Source organism: Miscanthus floridulus, chromosome 6 (genome assembly GCF_019320115.1).
Source record: "Miscanthus floridulus cultivar M001 chromosome 6, ASM1932011v1, whole genome shotgun sequence".
NCBI lineage: Eukaryota > Viridiplantae > Streptophyta > Magnoliopsida > Poales > Poaceae > Miscanthus > Miscanthus floridulus.
In genome coordinates, this window is record NC_089585.1 from 31284517 (window position 1) to 31304445 (window position 19929).

Below are 19929 nucleotides of genomic sequence, written 5' to 3' on the forward strand. Positions count from 1 at the left end.
AGAAGAAGGCTGCGGCGGCGAATGATAATGGGGATCGATAAAAAGTAACTTACCAGTTCTATATTATAAATAACCAAGAGTTCCGCCATTTCGTCCGCCCGAGATTCTTGGAAGACGTGCGCACGCGCCGCAGACGGTTGTTTTCACAACCTCGAGATCTACGCCAATAAATGCGCCCCTTCGTTACTAGTGTACGTGCCTTTTCGTTGCTAGTGTGAGAGGGCCCACACTGACGCACCTCCTTACAGGTGCCAAGCGACTGTTTGCTAGAAGGGCAAGAAGACAGTATGACGTGCTATACCCGTCCGTTTTTTGACCAGACGTGCCAGATTGGACTTGACAGAGTAAGAAGATAAACAAATACACCAAATGATAATGCAAGCGGCGTTCGTTCTTCTTCGCTGCATGTCTCGTGCTCGGAGGCTGCTCCGACCACTACAAATGCTCGGGACTGCCTAGACCACTGCCGTGCTCAAGGATGGTCCAGACCACTACCGTGCTCGGGGACTGCTCAGACCACTGCCGTGCTCGGGGACTTGCTCCGACCACTAACGTGCTCGGGGACTGCTCCGACCACTAGCGTGCTCGAGGACTGTCCCGACCACTGCTCGGAGACCGCTTTCCTTGGCTACATGTGATTTGTACTCATATACAGTTGAGAGACATCTATTTAGACCTTGCTACAAGGCTCATACTTCGCCTTCCAGCAAGCTCGAGGACTACATCGGTACGATGCACCTGCCGGTACATCTCGTATCGCCTGTACGACGATTAACTCCAGTGGAAATTCTTTTTAGACCCTGGCACCACGTGCCTGCGTCACCTACTACCAGGCTCGGGGACTAAGTGGGCACACTTCACCTTGCGGTGAATGTGCTTGTTTTTCGACCACTACGCCTCTGATGATCAAGGATGCTACGCTTTAAGACGCACTTACATTTCTTTACAGAAATATAAGTGGGCACACTTCTCAGGACGGAAATCTTTTCTTTTTTCTTAAGAGCACCATACATTCTTCGGACAACTTACTTCTTCAGCGACAACGGTGGTCAGAGATGTCAAGAACTCAAACCTCACTATTCGGAGAAGGTTAAAATGGCGTGTCGTAGCATAATACATGGTGCTCGGGGACTAGCTGTGGAGGTATTAACCCCTATACCCTTACGGCTAAGCTTGGGCCGGCCCGGATCAGTGGGTCCGGTCCACCAAAAGACGACGCGTGGCCCGACCAACCTGTTCGGAGTCCCACGCAAGGAGTCAAGACAGATTTGATGATCAAGCAAGATCTTGGTCGGTTAGAATATGAAACCTTATCCGGCTACCTATGGCAATTGTAACTAACTAGGATTAGTTTCCAGATCTGTAACCCTGCCCCCCGGACTATATAAGGTGGGCAGGGGATATTTCTAAAAATCATCTCTCATTGACATACAGCAAAACAATCAGACATAGGACGTAGGTATTACGCCTTCTTGGCGGCCGAACATGGATAAAACCTCGTGTCTGTCTTGCGTCACCGTCTTGTTTGTGGCTTGCACATCTATCTACCGACAATCTACTACATTGGGCATACCCCTAGGTAGACTGTCGATCATATTTCGTCGACACACGTCATCAAGCCAGGCCGTACTCATGCTAAGCTAAAAAAAATGCGCTTCGTGCCGCGCCGTCGTACCTTAGCAAGGTGGACATTTATAAACAACACTATAAGCCATACTAAGTCTTCATGATGCGACAGCCACCACAGATTCCCATGCCACAGGCTCCTGACATCAACTCTGGCGATGAGACCCTATCAAATACTATCTCGGTTGATGTCCCTACACCTGCCAACGAGACAGAAGCGCAGAAGGCTACAAGAGAGAAGAACAACAAGCAACGACAGGTGACTAGGGCATGTCGTGCTCTAGCCGTCGGGGCTGTTTCAAAATTTATGTCGCATCGAAAATTTAAATATATGTATTAAGTATTAAATATAGATTAATTATGAAACTAATTACATAATTTATGATTAATTTATGAGACGAATCTTTTAAGCCTAATTAGTCCATGATTTGACAACGTGGTGCTACAATAAACATATGCTAATGACAGATTAATTAGACTTTAAAAATTCAGTCTCAGAAATTAGCCTCTATCTATGTAATTAGTTTTGTAATTAATCTATATTTAATACTTTTTATTAGTATCTAAATATTCAATGTGACATGAATTTTAGAAGCGACTGAATAATCGAACACCACTGTCGTTGGGTATTCAGCGTCCACACTCAAAACCCAACGACTATACCCTGCGTGACAGGTGTCGCCGGTCAGTTCTGTTTGCCCCCTCTCCCGATGCGGGTTGAAACCTTTATCCTCAGGCCATGTTTAGTTTGCAAATAATTTCAACCCGATGAATAGTAGCACTTTCGTCTTATTTGATAAATATTGTCCGATCGTGGACCAACTAAGCTCAAAAGATTCATCTCGTGATTTCGAACTAAACTGTGCAATTAGTTATTTTTTTTACCTACATTTAATGCTCCATACAAGCGGCTAAAAATTGATGTGATGGAGAGAGAGTGAAAAAACTTGGAATTTGGAGGTGATCTAAACAAGGCCTCATTGCTCCTGTCCTCACAAAGGCCTCTGAAGTCAGCCCATGAGTCCATCCCAAAATCCCAGCATCAAGGGCCATGTTCATGACCACCTCCCAGTGGTAATCGTTAGTTCTATGCAATCGTGGATAATATGACTTTATAAAACGACCCGAAATACACTTGTTCTATAGAGTTAGATATACATGGTCCGTTCCTGTATTTTATATATAAAATAACCTTAGGCCCGATTTGGAATGTGAATTCATTTTTTTCTTAAAAACTGAAACGATTGAAACGGTTCCACTCAAAAGTTCAGCAACTATTATTTGGGGAAAAAAAATCTTGCGTTACAAACCTCATGGCGGCCGGGCTTTAGCCCTAGGCCCATACGGCCACCAGCCCACCTCAACCCTTCCAGCTTCACCTTCTCTTCAGTCTTCTTCTGCTGTAGTCTGTAGACACTAGACAGATTCCGCTCCAACGCGCACCAGCACGCCCTCGCCTTTCAAAAAAAGCTGAGGATTCCTTGAGTTGAGAGGGAGAAGCGTGCCCGGCAGCTCCGCTCCATCCGCCCCCAAGAATGTCCGACGAGGCCAGGCGCGGACCCGCGGGCGACGCGCAGGCGGTGATCCGGGCCTCCTCCGAGGACCGCAAGCCGGTGGGCGCGGGGTTCCCGCCGCCGGCCGATGCCGCGGCGGCGGTGGCGCACAAGATCCAGCTCAAGAGCGCCGACATGAAGGAGGAGATGCGGCAGGAGGCCTTCGAAATTGCGCGCGTCGTAAGAGACTTACGCCCTCGCTTTCGCTCTGCCATCTCTTCCTGCGCAAGATTTGGTTTTCGTCGCTCCGCCCTTGTTGACGGGTTGTTCCTTGGGTTTGGGGATTTTTTTTTCTTCTGTCGATTCCTTCCCTCTCGGTCAGGCGTTCGAGAAGCACAGCATGGAGAAGGACATCGCGGAGTACATAAAGAAGGAGTTCGACAAAAACCACGGCCCAACCTGGCACTGCATCGTCGGCCGCAACTTCGGTAATGCTCTCCTCCCAAGCCCCTTACGGATATTGAATGATTGCGCCAGTTGTAGTCTGATATGCTCGCGTCGTTACCTCGTTGGATATTCTGTGGTCAATTTCATACTTGCTAGCTCATAGAGGTTCCCACATGATTGATAGAAGAGTGGACCTTGTAGGACAGTGTTTATGCTGGCAATAGAAGCCACATGAAACTCTTTTTCTAAAATATATTAAAAAGGAAATGAACTTGGGAAAGTGAAGTTGAAATGGTTACTGATCAACTGAAGTTATTCTTCAAATTTGAAGGGAATGTTCTAATGATCATGATCTATGGAGTATATACTTAGTCCAATAGAGCCTCCATACAGCTCTGGATGAAGTATAGTTTCAGGGAGTGTGGACAGGGTATGCGCGACCATGTCTAGTTGCTCTATTGTGAGCTTTACCTCCTTACTTCTGGCTTGGCTTAAATTCTGAAATTTACTCTTGGTATCAACCAAATCCAACTTAGCAAGCTATCATTCAATTTATTGCATTTCTAATTGATGTATTTTAACTTTCTATTCACTCTTTTCTGTATAAATCTAAGCTTAATAACACGTACTTTACTTTGATAGCTCCTTAGCTCGCTGTCACCTTACTATATCTGTAATCGGATGTATTGAAGAAATGGTATGACATTTTAACTCCCAATTGACTGGGTATGCCATATCACCCCAATATTTTGAGGTGTCTTGTCCTCACAAAGAATCCATGTGGCATGCCACATCACTTATTCACTTCAAAAACACCCCAGCAATTGGTTTGCAATGAGGGAAGTTTAGCAACCTCTACTGCAATCTGCAATTGGCACAGCCAAGTTGTGAACATGGATCTGAGAGAACAATTGTCAGTACTAGATTGGAAAAAACACTTTGAACATTGAAGCAATTATTTATCTCATGTGATTATGTAGGTCTTAAGTTCTTATCAAACAGAACTTTTTGCTGTCTATGTTTGTATTCTTTTTTCTACAAAATGTTCTATCTTGGACTTATAGTTCTAATTCCTTTTCTCTAAATTTCCTGTGATTTTCTTATTATTATTTTTATTTATAAGGCAGCCTATTTTATGAATGGAAGTCATGTTAGGCATATGTTAACAATTTGAGACCAGTGAAAGTCTGCCTGATATGTCATGCCACCTGTGTTCATATTCTTCTATAGGCAATAGATGTATATGTGTAGCATTCGACTGTTCATAGCTTCTTCTCAGTCATGATAACATATTTTTTTTTATTGTAAATGTTTAAGCATGCCTAGACACCTAATAGGGCCTTTCTCTGCAACTTCTATGTCGTGCAAAGCAAATAAAACATATCTTATTCTGAACCATAGTTCATCAATGGTAAACACGGCCAGGAAGATAGCCAGGCGGAGTCAGCTTAGACGGTGACCAGGCTATGGATTGGAAAGGGACTTATTTACTTCTTTCTTATTGATTCTCATGTGTTGCTGGCTGCCTCTTTTAGTGGGCAAGTCACGGCCCTAACAAACTCCCCTAGCTTAGTATCTAAGCAACCTGATCCTAATAACCCATATCTAATTCTATCTCCAGCTATTTCTATCTTCCTCTGTTGCATGTGATAAAAGGGCTGGGACGGCATCCTGGTTGCCCATAACATATCACTTCTCCCTTCCTCCCTGGGGGCTACATTAATTTGTTATAATAGAGCCATCACCGGAAATCATTTAATGTAGGATTTTTCGTTCCGTACCAGCAGCTGCTAGTGGCATTTGATGGTGCCAGTGGACTTCTCATAATTGGATTAGTGCCACATGTTACTCATTCCGATGAGTGTTGCTGCTCGGACAAGGCTGGAAAGATTGAACCAAAGGAAAATGCCTGAATGCCCCTCTTATGTGAAAACATGTTTTAACACTGAAAGTAGTAGCGATATTAGAAAAAGGTTTTCTTGATTGATGGCATAGAAACAAAAGGATGTTGTTGCAGTATTGAAATTCCCAGCCTTTTTGATAATTAACTAGTTCTGTTCTATTTGTTTTCTCTCTCAATATGGTGACCATTTATTATTCTGAGCTTTAGCAAACACTCCAGATTTCTTTTATGCATAAAAAAAAGGAGGGCCGACAAGTACAGAGAATGGCATACAATCACAACTGACTCATTCTGTGTCACAAGCTAATCCTAAGATTCAATGGCAAGCTGTTTTCTTAACTTCGACATCTTTCTCTTGGACTTGACTAATTCTGTTTCACAAACTACTTGAGCTGTTTTAATTTCCAGATGTTCCTATTTGACTTGATTGATTCTACCTCAAACTAATTATAAGACTCAAATGAAGAGCTGTCTTAAGTTCCAGATGTTTCTATTCAACTCTATTATACTCCCTCTGGTTCAATTTCTAAGGCATAGTGACACATGGCATGGTCTTCCAAATTTCAATTTAACCAATGACCGTTTATTTATTGTATACTATATTTTTTATGATTATAAAATTATAATCATTGCACAGTATATTTGATTATAAATTTAACTGTACCAAGTTTGTATTACAATAGTTAAAAACTGTTGGCCAAATTATTGGTCAAAGACTGAAGTTTGAATCTTGATATGCTTGTGCGCCTTATAAACTGGGCCGGAGGGGGTCTTAGGACATAACTATAGGAGAAATCTTATCTTTAATTGCTTCTCATAGTTCAGAGATAATCAATTATCCAGTTAGATGATAGTTAAGATCCATAAGAGTGACAGCCACGCTATATCCTCTTCTGTCTTTGGTAAACATTTATCTGACATCTTGTTTACAATTTCTACATCCCATGTCTCTCACAATGGCCAGTGCTGCCGGAGTTTCTGTGATAAACTGTTTTGATTTGTTAATCTATGTTGAAAACATCTAGTTATTTTATTTTCAGTTTCTCTCGTGTGAGCCCATGGGTGATCCTCCAAACGAGCTCTATCCTCCTAGAATGCTTTTGTTTTGGAGTATATATGGTTACGATGATTACTGAACTTCAGTGCCATATGCATTATCTTGGGAATGAAAAACTGAGCTCAGGAAAAGCATGTGGGATTGGAATTCACTTATGAATCCCTTCCATTTATAACGGTCCATGATAATACATATTGAATGTCAACAATTTTGCTAAGCATTTTTTGTCCGTGATGCAGGTTCTTACGTGACGCACGAGACAAACTACTTTGTATATTTCTACATCGACTCTAAAGCTGTCTTGCTATTCAAGTCTGGGTGATTGGCGCAGCCAATGCAATCAACCTTGCATGTCTACATCTGATTGCTCTAATGTATGCCCCCCTTCCATCCGAGTCGTCTGCAGCCAAGCTGGAAGCCGGTAATCTTAGGAGCCTGCATGTTGATGTATCAGCAACGGATTATTCTCCGTATGCCAGTACTGTGAGATCAGATTGCATCTTATTTGTGTCTGATATATCTAGGTGTTGTGAGGACATTATCTTGTTGCAATATGATTGCCGGACAATTGGACGAACTGCCTCTCATCTGTTTGTGATTGTTTCGGAAGAAGCATTCTTGCTCATGCGCAATATTCATGGTTCTTACTGTGGGGTATTAGCGGTAGTCGTGGTCCATATGTAGGTCATCTGTATATATATATTTGATTGAATTGTTCGTTCAGATGCCTGTGGTCAGATAATAATTCTTGAGGAAAATTCACCAACAGCCTCTAACTTTGGTAGATGGTGTCATCTAGGTCTCTAAACTTCTAAAATGCATGTCTAGGTCAACTTGGCATATGGTAGTCATACTGATTTTTTTGCAAATTGGCCCTTTTTTTTGTAAAAAAAATCACGTTTACACCTCTGGGTGATGTAAACCTAACTTTGGACCCTTTTCTCGGCGCTTTGACCAACGACGCAGAGGTAACACGTCTGGGTGTCATAGGTCATGGCGCTGAGGTCGGAGGCCAGAGATTGCATGGCTGGCGACGTGTCACTGATGTGGCTAGAGCTCGGCGCCATGATTCAATGGCGCTGACCTCGGCGTCATGATCTATGGCGCCGAGGTCGACGTCATGAATCATTGCGCCGAGCTCTGATTTTAATCTTAACCACGTATCATGAGTTGGACACCCTTAAATTTATTTTATATGTCCATCTAATGGTAAAATTAGGGTCCAAGTCATGTTATTTTAGAGCTTAAGGTTAAAATTAGAGCTCTGGTCACGTCAGCGCCACGTCGCCAGCCACGTAACTCCTGGCCTCCGACCTTGGCCTTGGTGCCGTAGGTCATGACGCTGAGAAAAGGGTCTACATTTGGGTTTACTGTCGCCCATGGGTGCAAACTGGTGATTTTTTTTTAAAAAAAAAGCCAAATTGCAAAAAAAGTTTTGGTAGTTATAGGTCCAAACAGGCCTAGACTAAATCCGTTTGTTGACGTGGCGGTCCACGCTGGCACTAGCGAACAAAGATGTCAGACCAGCCTAAACTTGGCAATGTCCTCTAGTAGGTCTTAAACTTTCAAAATGCACGCCCACGTACGTAGTTTAAAATATATCAAAACTAACATATATATATATATATATATATATATATATATATATATATATAATAAACATTCAATAACTAAATATATAAAAAATCAATGAAACTATAAATAATATTTATCAATAAATAGTTTAAAATATATAAAAATAATTTCACTAATATATGAATAATAGAAGTACATAAAATTAATATGACTAGCCATTTTAAAACTAACATTTATATACCATTAATAATATTATTATATAATGGTATTAGTCATAAAGATAAGTTTTAAATAGTTTAAATTATGCATATTTTTTGTTATATTAAAGTTGATTACTAATTAGCCATATATATAAGTTTTAGATGACTTTACACGGTACCTTGTGTAACACCTTCGGTGTTACCCTGTAAATATTTGCTAAAACGCTGCATGGGCATCATGTTTATGTGATAGTGTATCTAAAATAGTGTGTAAATCAATTTATGTAACGCGAAACGAAAGTTACATTTCATAGTCGAGTTGTATTACTTAGGGTTTTAAATCAATTTTTATTAAGCAAAAATGCTATAGAACGTATATACGGAATTTTAGTAAAGTTAGAAGTACGAACCGTGTAGGTGACGATGAAATACTTGATGTCGCGAAAGGAATTCACTAGCTAGCGTACCGAATAGTTTGGAAATCGAATTTGACGCGAATCCGATCGAGACTTAGTCGAATTTCCTAAGTCGGGAAGCGGTTTGACAAGGCCAAATTTGGCAATTTTTGTAGAGCAATTAGGCTATAAAGGGTGGTGTGGTTTCAGGGCTGGTCTTAGTAGCTTGATATGCCCTCTTATGAATGGAATGGGTGGTTTAGCAATTGAAGCATCGAGTTGGGTTTTTGGGACGCTTTTATAAAGCGTGTGCACAACGTTCCCGGCCAATTTCAGCGTCCGGACACGGTCACCACTGCCCCTGTGCCGTTGTCGACGCGCTAGCTGCGCACGTGCGTGTCTGGCTATGCCCGGCTAGCCACGGTGGCCGGCTGCCCGGGCGTGCAGCTGCTCCTCCCCACTGCCACGACGTACGCTATTGTCCGCGTCGCTGCCGGTGCCTTGGGACTGCCCGCGTCACTCCGTGATAGCTCTGCTCACCAGTCGCCATTGCCGGTCCGCTCAGGTACAGTGGCGATTCTAGGGCCACAGCCGTCATCACCAGCGTGCACGTTTCCTCTACGTCGAGATGTCACTTTGTCGGCACCCACGCTGATTGCGTCGCATCGCCACTGCCGCTACTGTGCGTGCCTGCGGCATTGGCACATGGTTGTGTCACCGTCGGCTTGCAAATCAAGGCGTTGTGGCCGTGCGAGCCGTGTCGACTCCATACGTGCACGTGTAGCCTCCTCTGTGTGACCTCGTCCTCGTCTATTGATTGGCAAGCGCCACGCTACCTTCTCGGGTCACCTCCGTCTTTAATGGCGTCGCGCCAGAGTCGCCGAGCCACGCCAAGGCCACCTCACAGCACTGGTCTATCCAAGCAATTAAGTACGCTAGGCGGTTGAGTGGGAACTTAGCTACACGCCGAGCCCACCCTTGGTCGCAGCCGTGCGCCTTAATGTTTTAATTTGGAGTCTTCTCCCCCATCGGCCATCTTAAGGCCGAACGGCGGCACTCACCCAATTCACCTCGCACCATCCACCTCCGTCCAATTCCCCGTGAACCCAACTAGCCCTGGTGGTTAGCTCACGATTGGAGTCAACCCGACGAGCTTCATCCTCTAGTGAGGTACTATGGAGCATTTCCCTCGCGGCGGTCCACCATGGCCGTCAGGGTGGGTGCTCGACCAGGGCATCATTCCTTACTCCTTTGTCTTTAATTGAGCGGTGCTTTCACATCTCCTTGACTTGGTTGCCCCTCCTATGAAACAGTTTCACCAAGGGTGCAGTGAGTCACCGAGAGCGATGTTGCCGCGCTTGCCGTGAACCAGAGCAACCCCGCGCACATGGCCAACCACCTTGCCAAGCCTCATGACTTCGTCCAGGCCGTCCAACATGTCTTTGGTGAAGGTCCTCCTGCTCCTAGGGTAGATGATTGAATCGGTTAAGGCCTAGGCTCACCGAAGCACGTGGCTGCCACCGGCGAATGCGGTGTAGATGTTGTGTCCATGGCCGGCTCGTTTGGGAGTAGAACTGGTATATATATGACCTCTAGAATGTTATCGGTACTCTAGGCATGGAGGCTAGGTAGTAATGGTAGCGTCGGGCTAGAGGTTTTCACCAATGTCAGTGTCACTACGGCCAAACCCCGCCATGGTGCATGGCCACGCCTCTATGCGACACCAATTGTGGTGTTTTATACCTCTATCGACTACGCTTTTGATGAAGAGTGTCACAGTGATGATGATTGCTGCTGAGGAGGTCCGTGCTCGTCGATGTTTGGCCAGAGATGTCGTGGCCTCTAATAAGATTCAGCCAGGGACTTTGAAATGGGAATTCAATGTAAGTCGGGGGGTTAAGTGAGAGCGTCAGAGAGAGAGAGAGTGAAATAGTAGAAAGGATTACGGGTTCATTTAGTTAAAATCCGAGGGCTCTTTTGCATATGCGTTGGCGCGCATGCAGGTCTCCCCGCCGTGGGCCACTGTCGCGCGTGGGCTGTTCGCCGTTTTTCGTTTCTAATAAATTAGTAATGCTTTTCTATTTTAATTTTAGAGCCAAACTTGTATAATTAATATCAATTCACATAGATGTCCAAAAATTATGAAATAAATTGTGTTCAGTTCCTAAAAATGCGATCTATCTGTTGGAGTAGTTAGTTTACAGTTATCTATGAGAATATTAGATTTAGTAATTCATTTAGGAAAACTTAGCATTATTTAGATTAATAGTTGTAGAAATTTTTGTGGCAAATTGGTGGTAGCTTTAGCCATGAAATTTTTACAGTAAGTTCATTAGATTATTATGTGCTCACTGTAATTTTTGTAGCCCTTAAGTAGGTTGAGAAATAGAGTAGCTAGTACTCCGTGTTTTAGTATATATATAGTAAATTGGTATTAAGAGTAAGAATGCCTTTAGTATATATATAGTAGCTAGTACTCACAATAGGTGATTACTAAGATCACTCATGATAAAATGGTGGAAAGGAAAATGGAGACCGGACAGGGATATGGTTTGGGTTTTGGTGGGTGTAAGAGGTTGTGTCCTGTTGCCAATGGGGCATAGCTTGGTTACACTTTTTCCCTGTCTACGTCGGTTATGGACTAGCCGTTGCAATGGACTCTAGACAAGTCATAAATTTATTATCCCGAGCACATACTTGGGTATGGGCGTAGGGAAGACTTGTTGCTCTCTTGTCGTGGGTTCCGACTCTTTCCAAACCGACTGATTGGAGGCGGGATGGTGGAGGTCTAAGCACCGCACTGAAGTCTGGGACTCAGGAGTGGGGGCTTGGAGTCCAAGTTTGGATGGGAACCTGGACCCCTTGACAGGAGAGTGGTGGGTTTGTCCTGCTTGTGTCTGGGGTACAAGTGGGACGTGTGTTCTGAGATACCCAGCTGGTGTAAGGTCAAGATGGCGACTAGAGGGGGGTGAATAGTTGTTTTTTAATTTAATCACAGTCGGCTAACCGAAACAAATGCAGAATTAAAACAATTTGTTCTAGCCAAGACTACACCCCTCTATCAAAGTACACAAGCACCTTATAAAGATCCTAGTTAGGCAACAAAGGTGCCGGGCTAGCTAGAGCTCACCTAACCATTTCTAGGAGCAAGGTCACACAAATCTATGCCACTAGTATTTCAAGCAATAAGGGAGCTCCCACATATGCTAGTAAGCAAAAGCACAAAGCCAACTAAGCTCACTAGCAATGCTCAATAACAAGGCAGCCAATGCCAAATTAGAGAGTGCAAATACTTAGCTATATAAACTAAGCAATGTGACTAACATGGTTACACAAACCAAATTAGCTACGCAAGGGAGCTACTTCTATGCTACACAAGCAAGAAGGTAACTAGTGAGCTACACAAGCTAACTAATTACAAGAGCAACTACATAAGCACAATGTATATGAAAGTAATTACAAGATTGTGTAACGAGGATGCAAACCAATAGGAAGGATAAAGTTGACACGGTGATTTTTCTCCTGAGGTTCACGTGCTTGCCAACACGCTAGTCCCCATTGTGTTGACCGTTCACTTGGTGGTTCGGTGGCTAATTGGCATCACCCGTCAAGCACGCACGTCGAGCACCGCAAGAACCTACCCTGAAAGTGAGGGTAGCTCAATGACATGCTTTACTAGAGTTGCTCTTTGCGGCTCCCATGGGACAAGCACAATGCCCCTCACAAAGCTCTTCTTTGGAGCACTGCACAAGCTTCTTGCGGGCTTCGACGGAGACCACCACCAAGCCATCTAGGTGGTGGCAACCACCAAGAGTAACAAGCACCACTGGCTTGCAAGATGACCACCTAGTGCCCCATGATGCAACCTCATAATGCAATCGCACTAGAATCGCTCTCTCATAGAATCGGATGATCACTATCAAGCATATGTGAGATGGAGGGCTCCCAAGCACTCACAAGCATGGACACAAAGTCCCCTGAGGTGCTTAGCACAAGCCATGGCCGAGACCCCCTTCTATTTATAGCCCCAAGGGCTAAAATAGTCGTTACCCCTTCACTAGGCAAAACTCGGGGTGACCGGACGCTCCGGTCAGATTGACCAGACGTATCCTGCTAGCGTCCTGGTCAATGGATGGCTACCATGTCATGCCTGCCTTCAAATACTAAGCAATCTCAATGGTTAAGTTGCGACTAGACGCGGGACAGTGGATGACCGGACGTAGGACCCTAGCGTCCGATCACTTCCAGTAAGGTTCCACTTGTGACTGAACACGTCCGGTCACCCCCAACCGGACTCGCCCAGCATCCAATCACTCACTATCTCCTCTGTGTGCCACCACACTAACATGATCGGATGCACCTAGGCAGCGTCCAGTCACTTTCAATGCTAGTGTTCAGGTCGAAGACCGATGCTTGCGTGTTCTCTGCTACCACTGACCAGACGTAGGACCCTAGCGTCTGGTCACTGCATGACCAGCGTCCGATGCACTCTATGAAACCCTATGTTTTCTGTATAGGGCGCCTGTTGCTCTCTTGTTGTGGGTTTTGGCTCTTTCCGAACCGACTAATTGGAGGTGGGGATGGTGGAGGTCTAAGCACCGTACTGAGTTTGAGACTCAGGAGTAGGGGCTTGGAGTCCAACTTTAGACGAGGGCCTAGACCCCTTGACTAGGAGAGTGGTGGGTTGGTCCTACTTGTGCCTGGGGTACAAGTGGGGCATGTATTTTGGGGTACCCTAGCTGGGCTCATTGATTCGTGAATGGCCGTCGTGTCGGTAAGACTTGTCTATACTCTAGGACCGTAGTAAGAACTAAAAGAGGAAAGGTGATAAAATTGAATTGATTGCTCAACCCTTGCCTGAAAGTAGAACAGGTGCTTACATAGAATGGCTAGGTAATGAATTAATATTGACTGCTAATAATAACATAAATAAGGATTCACCATTAGTATTGCTTTCTGCAAAAAGAAAACCAGCAAACTGTAAAGCTTATCATAACCCCTTGGAGTTGGGAAATTATTCCCACTAGTTAGGTAAGTCTTGCGAGTACATTGCGTACTCAGGGTTTATTTACCCCTATTGCAGGTACTGCTTGAGGAGTAGCCATTGTGTGAAGGATTCTTCTAGTGGGCACTGACAGATCCTTGTGTATTATCGATAGATGTTTCTTTTCATTCTGTTGTTAAATTTCCGCACTCTGAATTTGGTACTGTAATAATATATCTTTAAGAATTCTAGATGTATGAAATGGACTAAGTATTGTAACTTGTTCTCATTATTGGATCCTTAGGAAAAATATGGATTATTCAGGCTCTCCCTTGGGGTGTGCTTGACGAAATACGCCCGATGTAGCTCGCTCTTGGGGCGCTTAGTGTCAGTGGGAGACAAGCGCCTCCGAATTGAGTTATTTCGAGTGGTTCTGCCATAGTTGGTACTAGAGCCAATAATGAGTCTATGAGTTTCATCACTCTTTTACAAAACCTAAAATTTGACCAACAAAAGTTTGTGAAAAGTAGGATGCGATAAAATTATGTAAATAAGTATAAGTCCTAGCAATATGGTCTATCTAGGATAGAGGCACTGATTTTATTTAATCAGTCTTCTGTATGTACACTAACTTACGTTGCGTAAGAATCGTCTAGCATACAGAAAGTGAGTGTGCGATGTGCCAAAAAATTCTTGTGAATGCCGCTACATTCTGGCTTGAGTGAACATCTAGGCCGATGCATGCATCACGATAAGAGACTTTGCTAAAACTAAATTTCCCCTACACATATAATTTGGACTTGTAAATTGATAGGATAAATTAAAAGAATGCTTTTATAAATGTCTTATCATTTCCCTAATCTCTTGTTTCTTATCTGGAGGGTTGTCCTAAATGGTTGGTTCCAATTTGTTATAGATGAACCTGAGGTCTGGTCATGGGAGCACCAGTGTTGGGGTGGGCCACGGTCTTGGCGAAGGCCAAGGTGAAAGTGACTGGAGCAATGAGCATGGCAACGAGGGAGAGCCATGAGGCTCCACTTCTAGATCCTCCTCCTCCACCACCACCACCTCCGATGACTCTTGCGGAGATGATGGCAGAGATGTTGGCTGCTCGTCATGAGTTAGCCCATGCCATGGAGCTGCTGGCACAGGCTATCGGTGGCTTCGCTCGTGGAGGACACGAGGGCAATGGTGGTAATGGGGGTGGTGGCCGTAGTCCCGAGGGACCCTGCTCTTATCAAGATTTCTTAATGACGCACCCACCCACGTTCACGCCCATGGGTGAGCCTCTAGATTCTTAGCATTGGCTTCGCATTCTAGAGCAAAAGTTTCTACTGCTCACTATCACTGATGAGCAAAAGGTGCACTTTGTGGTGCAATAGTTGTTGGGATCCGTGCAGTGCATGGTGGGATACATTCAATGCCATGTAGCAGGCAGATCACCGGGTGACCTGGTAGGAGTTCACTGTGGCTTTCAGAGAGTATTATATTCCTGCTGGTGTTCTAAATAGGAAGTTGAGTTTCTAGGGCCTTCAGGCAAGGGGCATGTCCATGATGGACTATGTCAACAAGTTTAACCACTTGTCATAGTATGTTGGGACTCATGTTGATACAGATGAGAAGAAGAGGGACTGCTTCTATCGTGGCCTCTCTTGTAGCCTATAGAAGGAGTTATATACTAGGAACTATCAAACCTTTGGGGCAATGATAAATGCTGTTATTGCCATGGAGGGCTTGCAGCATGACTCTTAGGCAGAATGGAAGCACAAGTGGGTGGCTACTGGGTCTTCTAGTCACCCCCATGCTCAGAAAGTATAGGTTGTCAAGCGGGTGCCCTATTAGTCTTCAGGTGGGCCATTTGTTTTGATAGCCTCAGTAGACCTTTTAGGCTCCTTCCACCCAGTACCATGCACCGACTCAGTAGGTGCACCCTTAGTCACCCTATGGACAGCAGGTCCCACCTCATCTGGGACCAGGGAACAAACCTGGTGCTTGTTTCAAGTGTGGCAAGGAATGCCACTATGCCTGAGAGTGTCCGCAAAACCAGCCAGCCCTGTCTGCTCAGCCTTCAGTTAACTCCAGGCTAATTAAGCGAACAGTTACCAAGAAGAAAGTGCCAGTAAGCCGATCTAGATAGGTTAATTTCATGAAGGCTAAGGAAATATTGTAAAATGAACCAGTGATGGCTGGTATGTTCACCGTTGATTCCCATCCAGTTTATGTGGTGTTTGATTCTGGAGCATCACATTCATTCATGAGCATGTGATTTGCACACCGACACAATATACCTCTTATGGCTATACCTTTTGCCTATAGAATCAGTACTCCAGGGTGCATAGTTGTGCATTAATACTTAGATAGACACAGTGGGCTTAGTATTAGCCATTCATACTTACCGTCTCTAGTTCATGGTGTTGCCTGGGCAAGGCATTGATGCAATTCTAGGAATGAACTGGTTGCATGTATATGGGGTAGTCTTAGATCTAAAGCAGAGAGTTGTTGAGTTATGACTTTCTTCTTCTGAGGATAGGATGTCTCTTCTTATGCCCTCAGATCCAACCTTACCTGTTGTTGCTCATGCTAAAACTTCTCCTGATCTTGCCTCTATTCCTGTGATCTATGAGTTCCCTGGATGTCTTTCCTAAAGATCTACTTGGGTTGCCACCTGATAGAGATGTGGAGTTCTCCATTAGGTTAGAGCCTAGTACTACCCCTATCTCCCGATGCCCATACTGTATGGCCTCGAAGAAATTGGCTAAAATGAAGAAACAGTTAGAAGAGTTGTTGGAAAAGGGATTCATCCGTCCTAGCTCTTCACCATGGGGTTGTTCAACCATTTTTGTGAAGAAGGATGTCACTCTTCGGATGTGTGTGGCTTACCGCCCTCTTAATGCGGTAACCATTAAGAACAAGTATCCTTTACCTCATATTGATACTTTGTTCGATCAACTAGCTGGTGCCAAGGTGTTCTCCAAGATTGATCTCCATTCAGGCTATCATTAGATCAAGATTAGACCACAAGATATACCAAAGACAACTTTTTCTACTAGGTATGGGCTATATGAATACCTAGTCATGTCTTTTGGTCTCACCAGCGCTCCTACATTCTTCATGTATCTCATGAATTCAGTCTTTATGCCGGAGTTGGACAAGTTTGTGGTGGTATTCATTGATGATATCTTGATATATTCCAAGAACAAGGAAGAGCATGCCCAACACCCTCAGATAGTACTAACTTGATTGAGGGAACATGAGCCGTATGCTAAATTCAGCAAGTGTGAATTTTGGTTAGATCGAGTGTAGTTTTTGGGATATGTTCTGACACCAGAAGGTATATCTATAGACCCTAGCAAGGTGCAAGATGTGCTAAATTGGAAGTCTCTCAAGTCAGTACACCAGATTTGTCAGTTCCTTGGTCTTGCTGGATACTATCGGCGTTTCATTGCTGACTTCTCCAAGATAGCTCAGCCGATGACCAAGCTGCTCCAAAAAGAAGCCAAGTTTGTTTGGAGCCCGGCCTATGAAGAACCCTTCCAAGCTTTGAAGAACTTTCTTACCACTGCTCCTGTCTTGGCCCAACCAGATATTAATAGACCTTTTAATGTATATTATGATGCCTCAAAGACGGGGTTAGGCTGTGTGCTTATGTAGGATGGGCACGTGATAGCTTATGCTTCGTGTCAACTGAAAAAGCACGATGTGAATTACCCCACCCATGATTTAGAGCTGGCTGCTATGGTCCACACTCTAAAAATTTAGAGGCATTATTTGTTGGGCAACAAAGTACATATTTTTACAGGTCATAAGAGCCTCAAATATATTTTTACTCAGTCTGAGTTAAATATGAGGCAAAGGAGATGGTTGGAATTGATCAAGGATTATAACTTAGAGGTACATTACCACCCAGGACAGGCCAATGTGGTAGCTGATGCTTTGAGCTAGAAGTCATATTAGATTGAAGAAACACCTTTGTCTCTCAATCATGTAGAGGTGCTAGCTCATATTGCCTTAGTCTCAGAATTACTTGAGCAGATTATTATGGAGCAAAGGCAAGACACTTTAGAAATTCCTCACATCAAAAAATTGATTGCTGAAGGGCGTGGTCCTTAGTTTAGCATTGATAAGCAAGGTGTAGTGAGGTACAAGGACAGACTGGTGGTTCCATCAAATGAGGAGTTGAGAAGGAAATTTTTGAATAAAGCTCACTATTCCAAATTGTCTATCCATCCTGGCAGCAACAAGATGTACCATGATTTGTGCCACTTGTATTGGTGGTCCAACATGAAGTAGGACATCACCAAGTACGTTGTGGAGTGCGACACTTGTGGGAGTGTTAAGGCCGACCACATGTGTATCCTAGGATACTTGCAGCCCTTGCCCGTTCCTATTTGGAAATGGAAAGATATTTCCATGGTTTTCATTGTGGGTTTACCCCGCACATCCAAGAGCTATAACTCTATCTGGGTTATTATGGATCACCTTACCAAATCCACTCATTTTCTCCTAGTGGATTCCAAATATTTTGCCAGAAGGTATACTGAGTTGTATTTGGATTGGATTGTGACCCTGCATGGAGTCCCCCTTACTATTGTCTCTGATAAAGGGTCGGTTTTTATCTCTCGCTTCTAGGAGCAACTTTAGGAGTGCCTTGGTACTAGTCTCCTCCGTAGTTTAGCCTATCACCCACTAGACTGATGACCAAACAAAAAGGGTAAACCAGGTACTAGAAGATATGTTGAGAGCTTGTGCCATTTCTTTTCTAGAGAAGTGGGACGGATGCTTGAACTTAGCTGGGTTTTCCTACAACAATAGCTATCAAGAAAGCATTCGTATGGCACCCTTTGAAGCTCTATATGGAAAGAAATGTAGGACACCATTCAACTAGGTTGAAGTGGGAGGCCATGGATACTTTGGGCCTAACTTCATCAAAGAAGCTCGAGAGCAAGTCAGCATTATTTAGAGTCATTTGAAGGCAGCTTGGAGCTGACAGAAAGCTTATGCGGACAAGCGTAGAAGGCCCTTGTAGTTTGTAGTTATGATTATGTGTACCTCAAGGTGTCTCCTATGAGAGGGTGCATTAGGTTGGTGTTTAGGGCAAGCGAGCTCCTTGATATGTGGGTCCTCACAAGGTTGTGAGACAGTGTGGCCCTAGTTGCTTATCGTCTTCAACTGCTAGATATTTTATCGGTGGTACACGATGTGTTCCACGTATCTCAATTGAAGAAATATTTGTGGGTACCTAATGAAGCTATGGAAATTGAAGTGCTTCCCCTCTAGCCTGACTTGATGTATATTGAGCACCCTATCAAGATCTTGGACGAAAAGGAAAGGGTGACGAGGAACAATGTGGTGAAGTTCTACAAGGTTTAGTGGTAGAACCACTCGGAGGATGAAGCCACATGGGAACAAGAGAGTTATGTCTTGAAGCATTATCCCCATCTTCTCTCTAGTCACTAAGGTAGTCGCTTGCATTGAAATGTATTCCTTATCTCTTTTCCCACACTAGGCACATGAAATCTTAGGACGAGATTTTGTTTTAGGAGGGTAGATTTGTAACACCCTTGGTGTTACAATGTAAATATTTGCTAAAATGCTGCATGGGCATCATGTTTATGTGATAGTGTATGTAAAATAGTGTGTAAATCAATTTCTGTAACGCGAAACGAAAGTTACATTTCATAGTCGAGTTGTATTACTTAGGGTTTTAAATCAATTTTTACTAAGCGAAAATACTATAGAACGTATATATAGAATTTTAGTAAAGTTAGAAGTACAAACCATGTAGGTGACGATGAAATACTTGAGGTCACGAAAGGAATTCACTAGCTAGCGTACCGAATAGCTTGGAAATCGAATTCGACACGAATCCGATCGAGACTTAGTCGAATTTCCTAAGTCGGGAAGCGGTTTGACAAGGCCAAGTTTGGCAATTTTTGTAGAGCATTAGGCTAAAGGGTGGTGTGGTTTCATGGCTGGTTTTAGTAGCTTGATATGCCCTCTTATGAATGGAATAGGTGGATTAGCAATTGAAGAATCGAGTTGGGTTTTTGGGACGCTTTAAAAAGTGTGCGCACAATGTTCCTAACTAATTTCAGCGTCCGGACGCGGTCATCACTGCCCCTATGCCTGTCGTCAGCACGCTTGACTGCGCACGCACATGTCTAGCTGCATCCGGTAGGCCACGGTGTCCGACTGCTTAGGCGTGCAGCTGCTCCTCCCCACTACGACGACATACGCTGTTGTCCACGT

General features: G+C 44.0%; 1 protein-coding gene across 1 annotated transcript; it reads left to right on the forward strand.

Moving 5' to 3' along the window:
- The first annotated feature begins 3036 nt into the window (after window positions 1-3036).
- On the forward strand, window positions 3037-7249 carry LOC136458016 (uncharacterized). Its single transcript, XM_066458022.1, has 3 exons — window positions 3037-3359; window positions 3502-3607; window positions 6766-7249. The coding sequence occupies exons 1-3, from the start codon at window positions 3162-3164 to the stop codon at window positions 6846-6848; spliced, it is 387 nt and encodes a 128-aa protein (XP_066314119.1). The 5' UTR covers window positions 3037-3161; the 3' UTR covers window positions 6849-7249.
- The last annotated feature ends 12680 nt before the right edge of the window (window positions 7250-19929 follow it).

Bases quoted from the DNA above. Each gene is read 5' to 3' on its own strand.
- LOC136458016 (XM_066458022.1), top strand. From the start codon at position 3,162: ATGTCCGACGAGGCCAGGCGCGGACCCGCGGGCGACGCGCAGGCGGTG. The intron at 3,360-3,501 runs GTAAGAGACTTA...CCTCTCGGTCAG, and splicing joins CCTTCGAAATTGCGCGCGTC to GCGTTCGAGAAGCACAGCAT. The intron at 3,608-6,765 runs GTAATGCTCTCC...TCCGTGATGCAG, and splicing joins CATCGTCGGCCGCAACTTCG to GTTCTTACGTGACGCACGAG.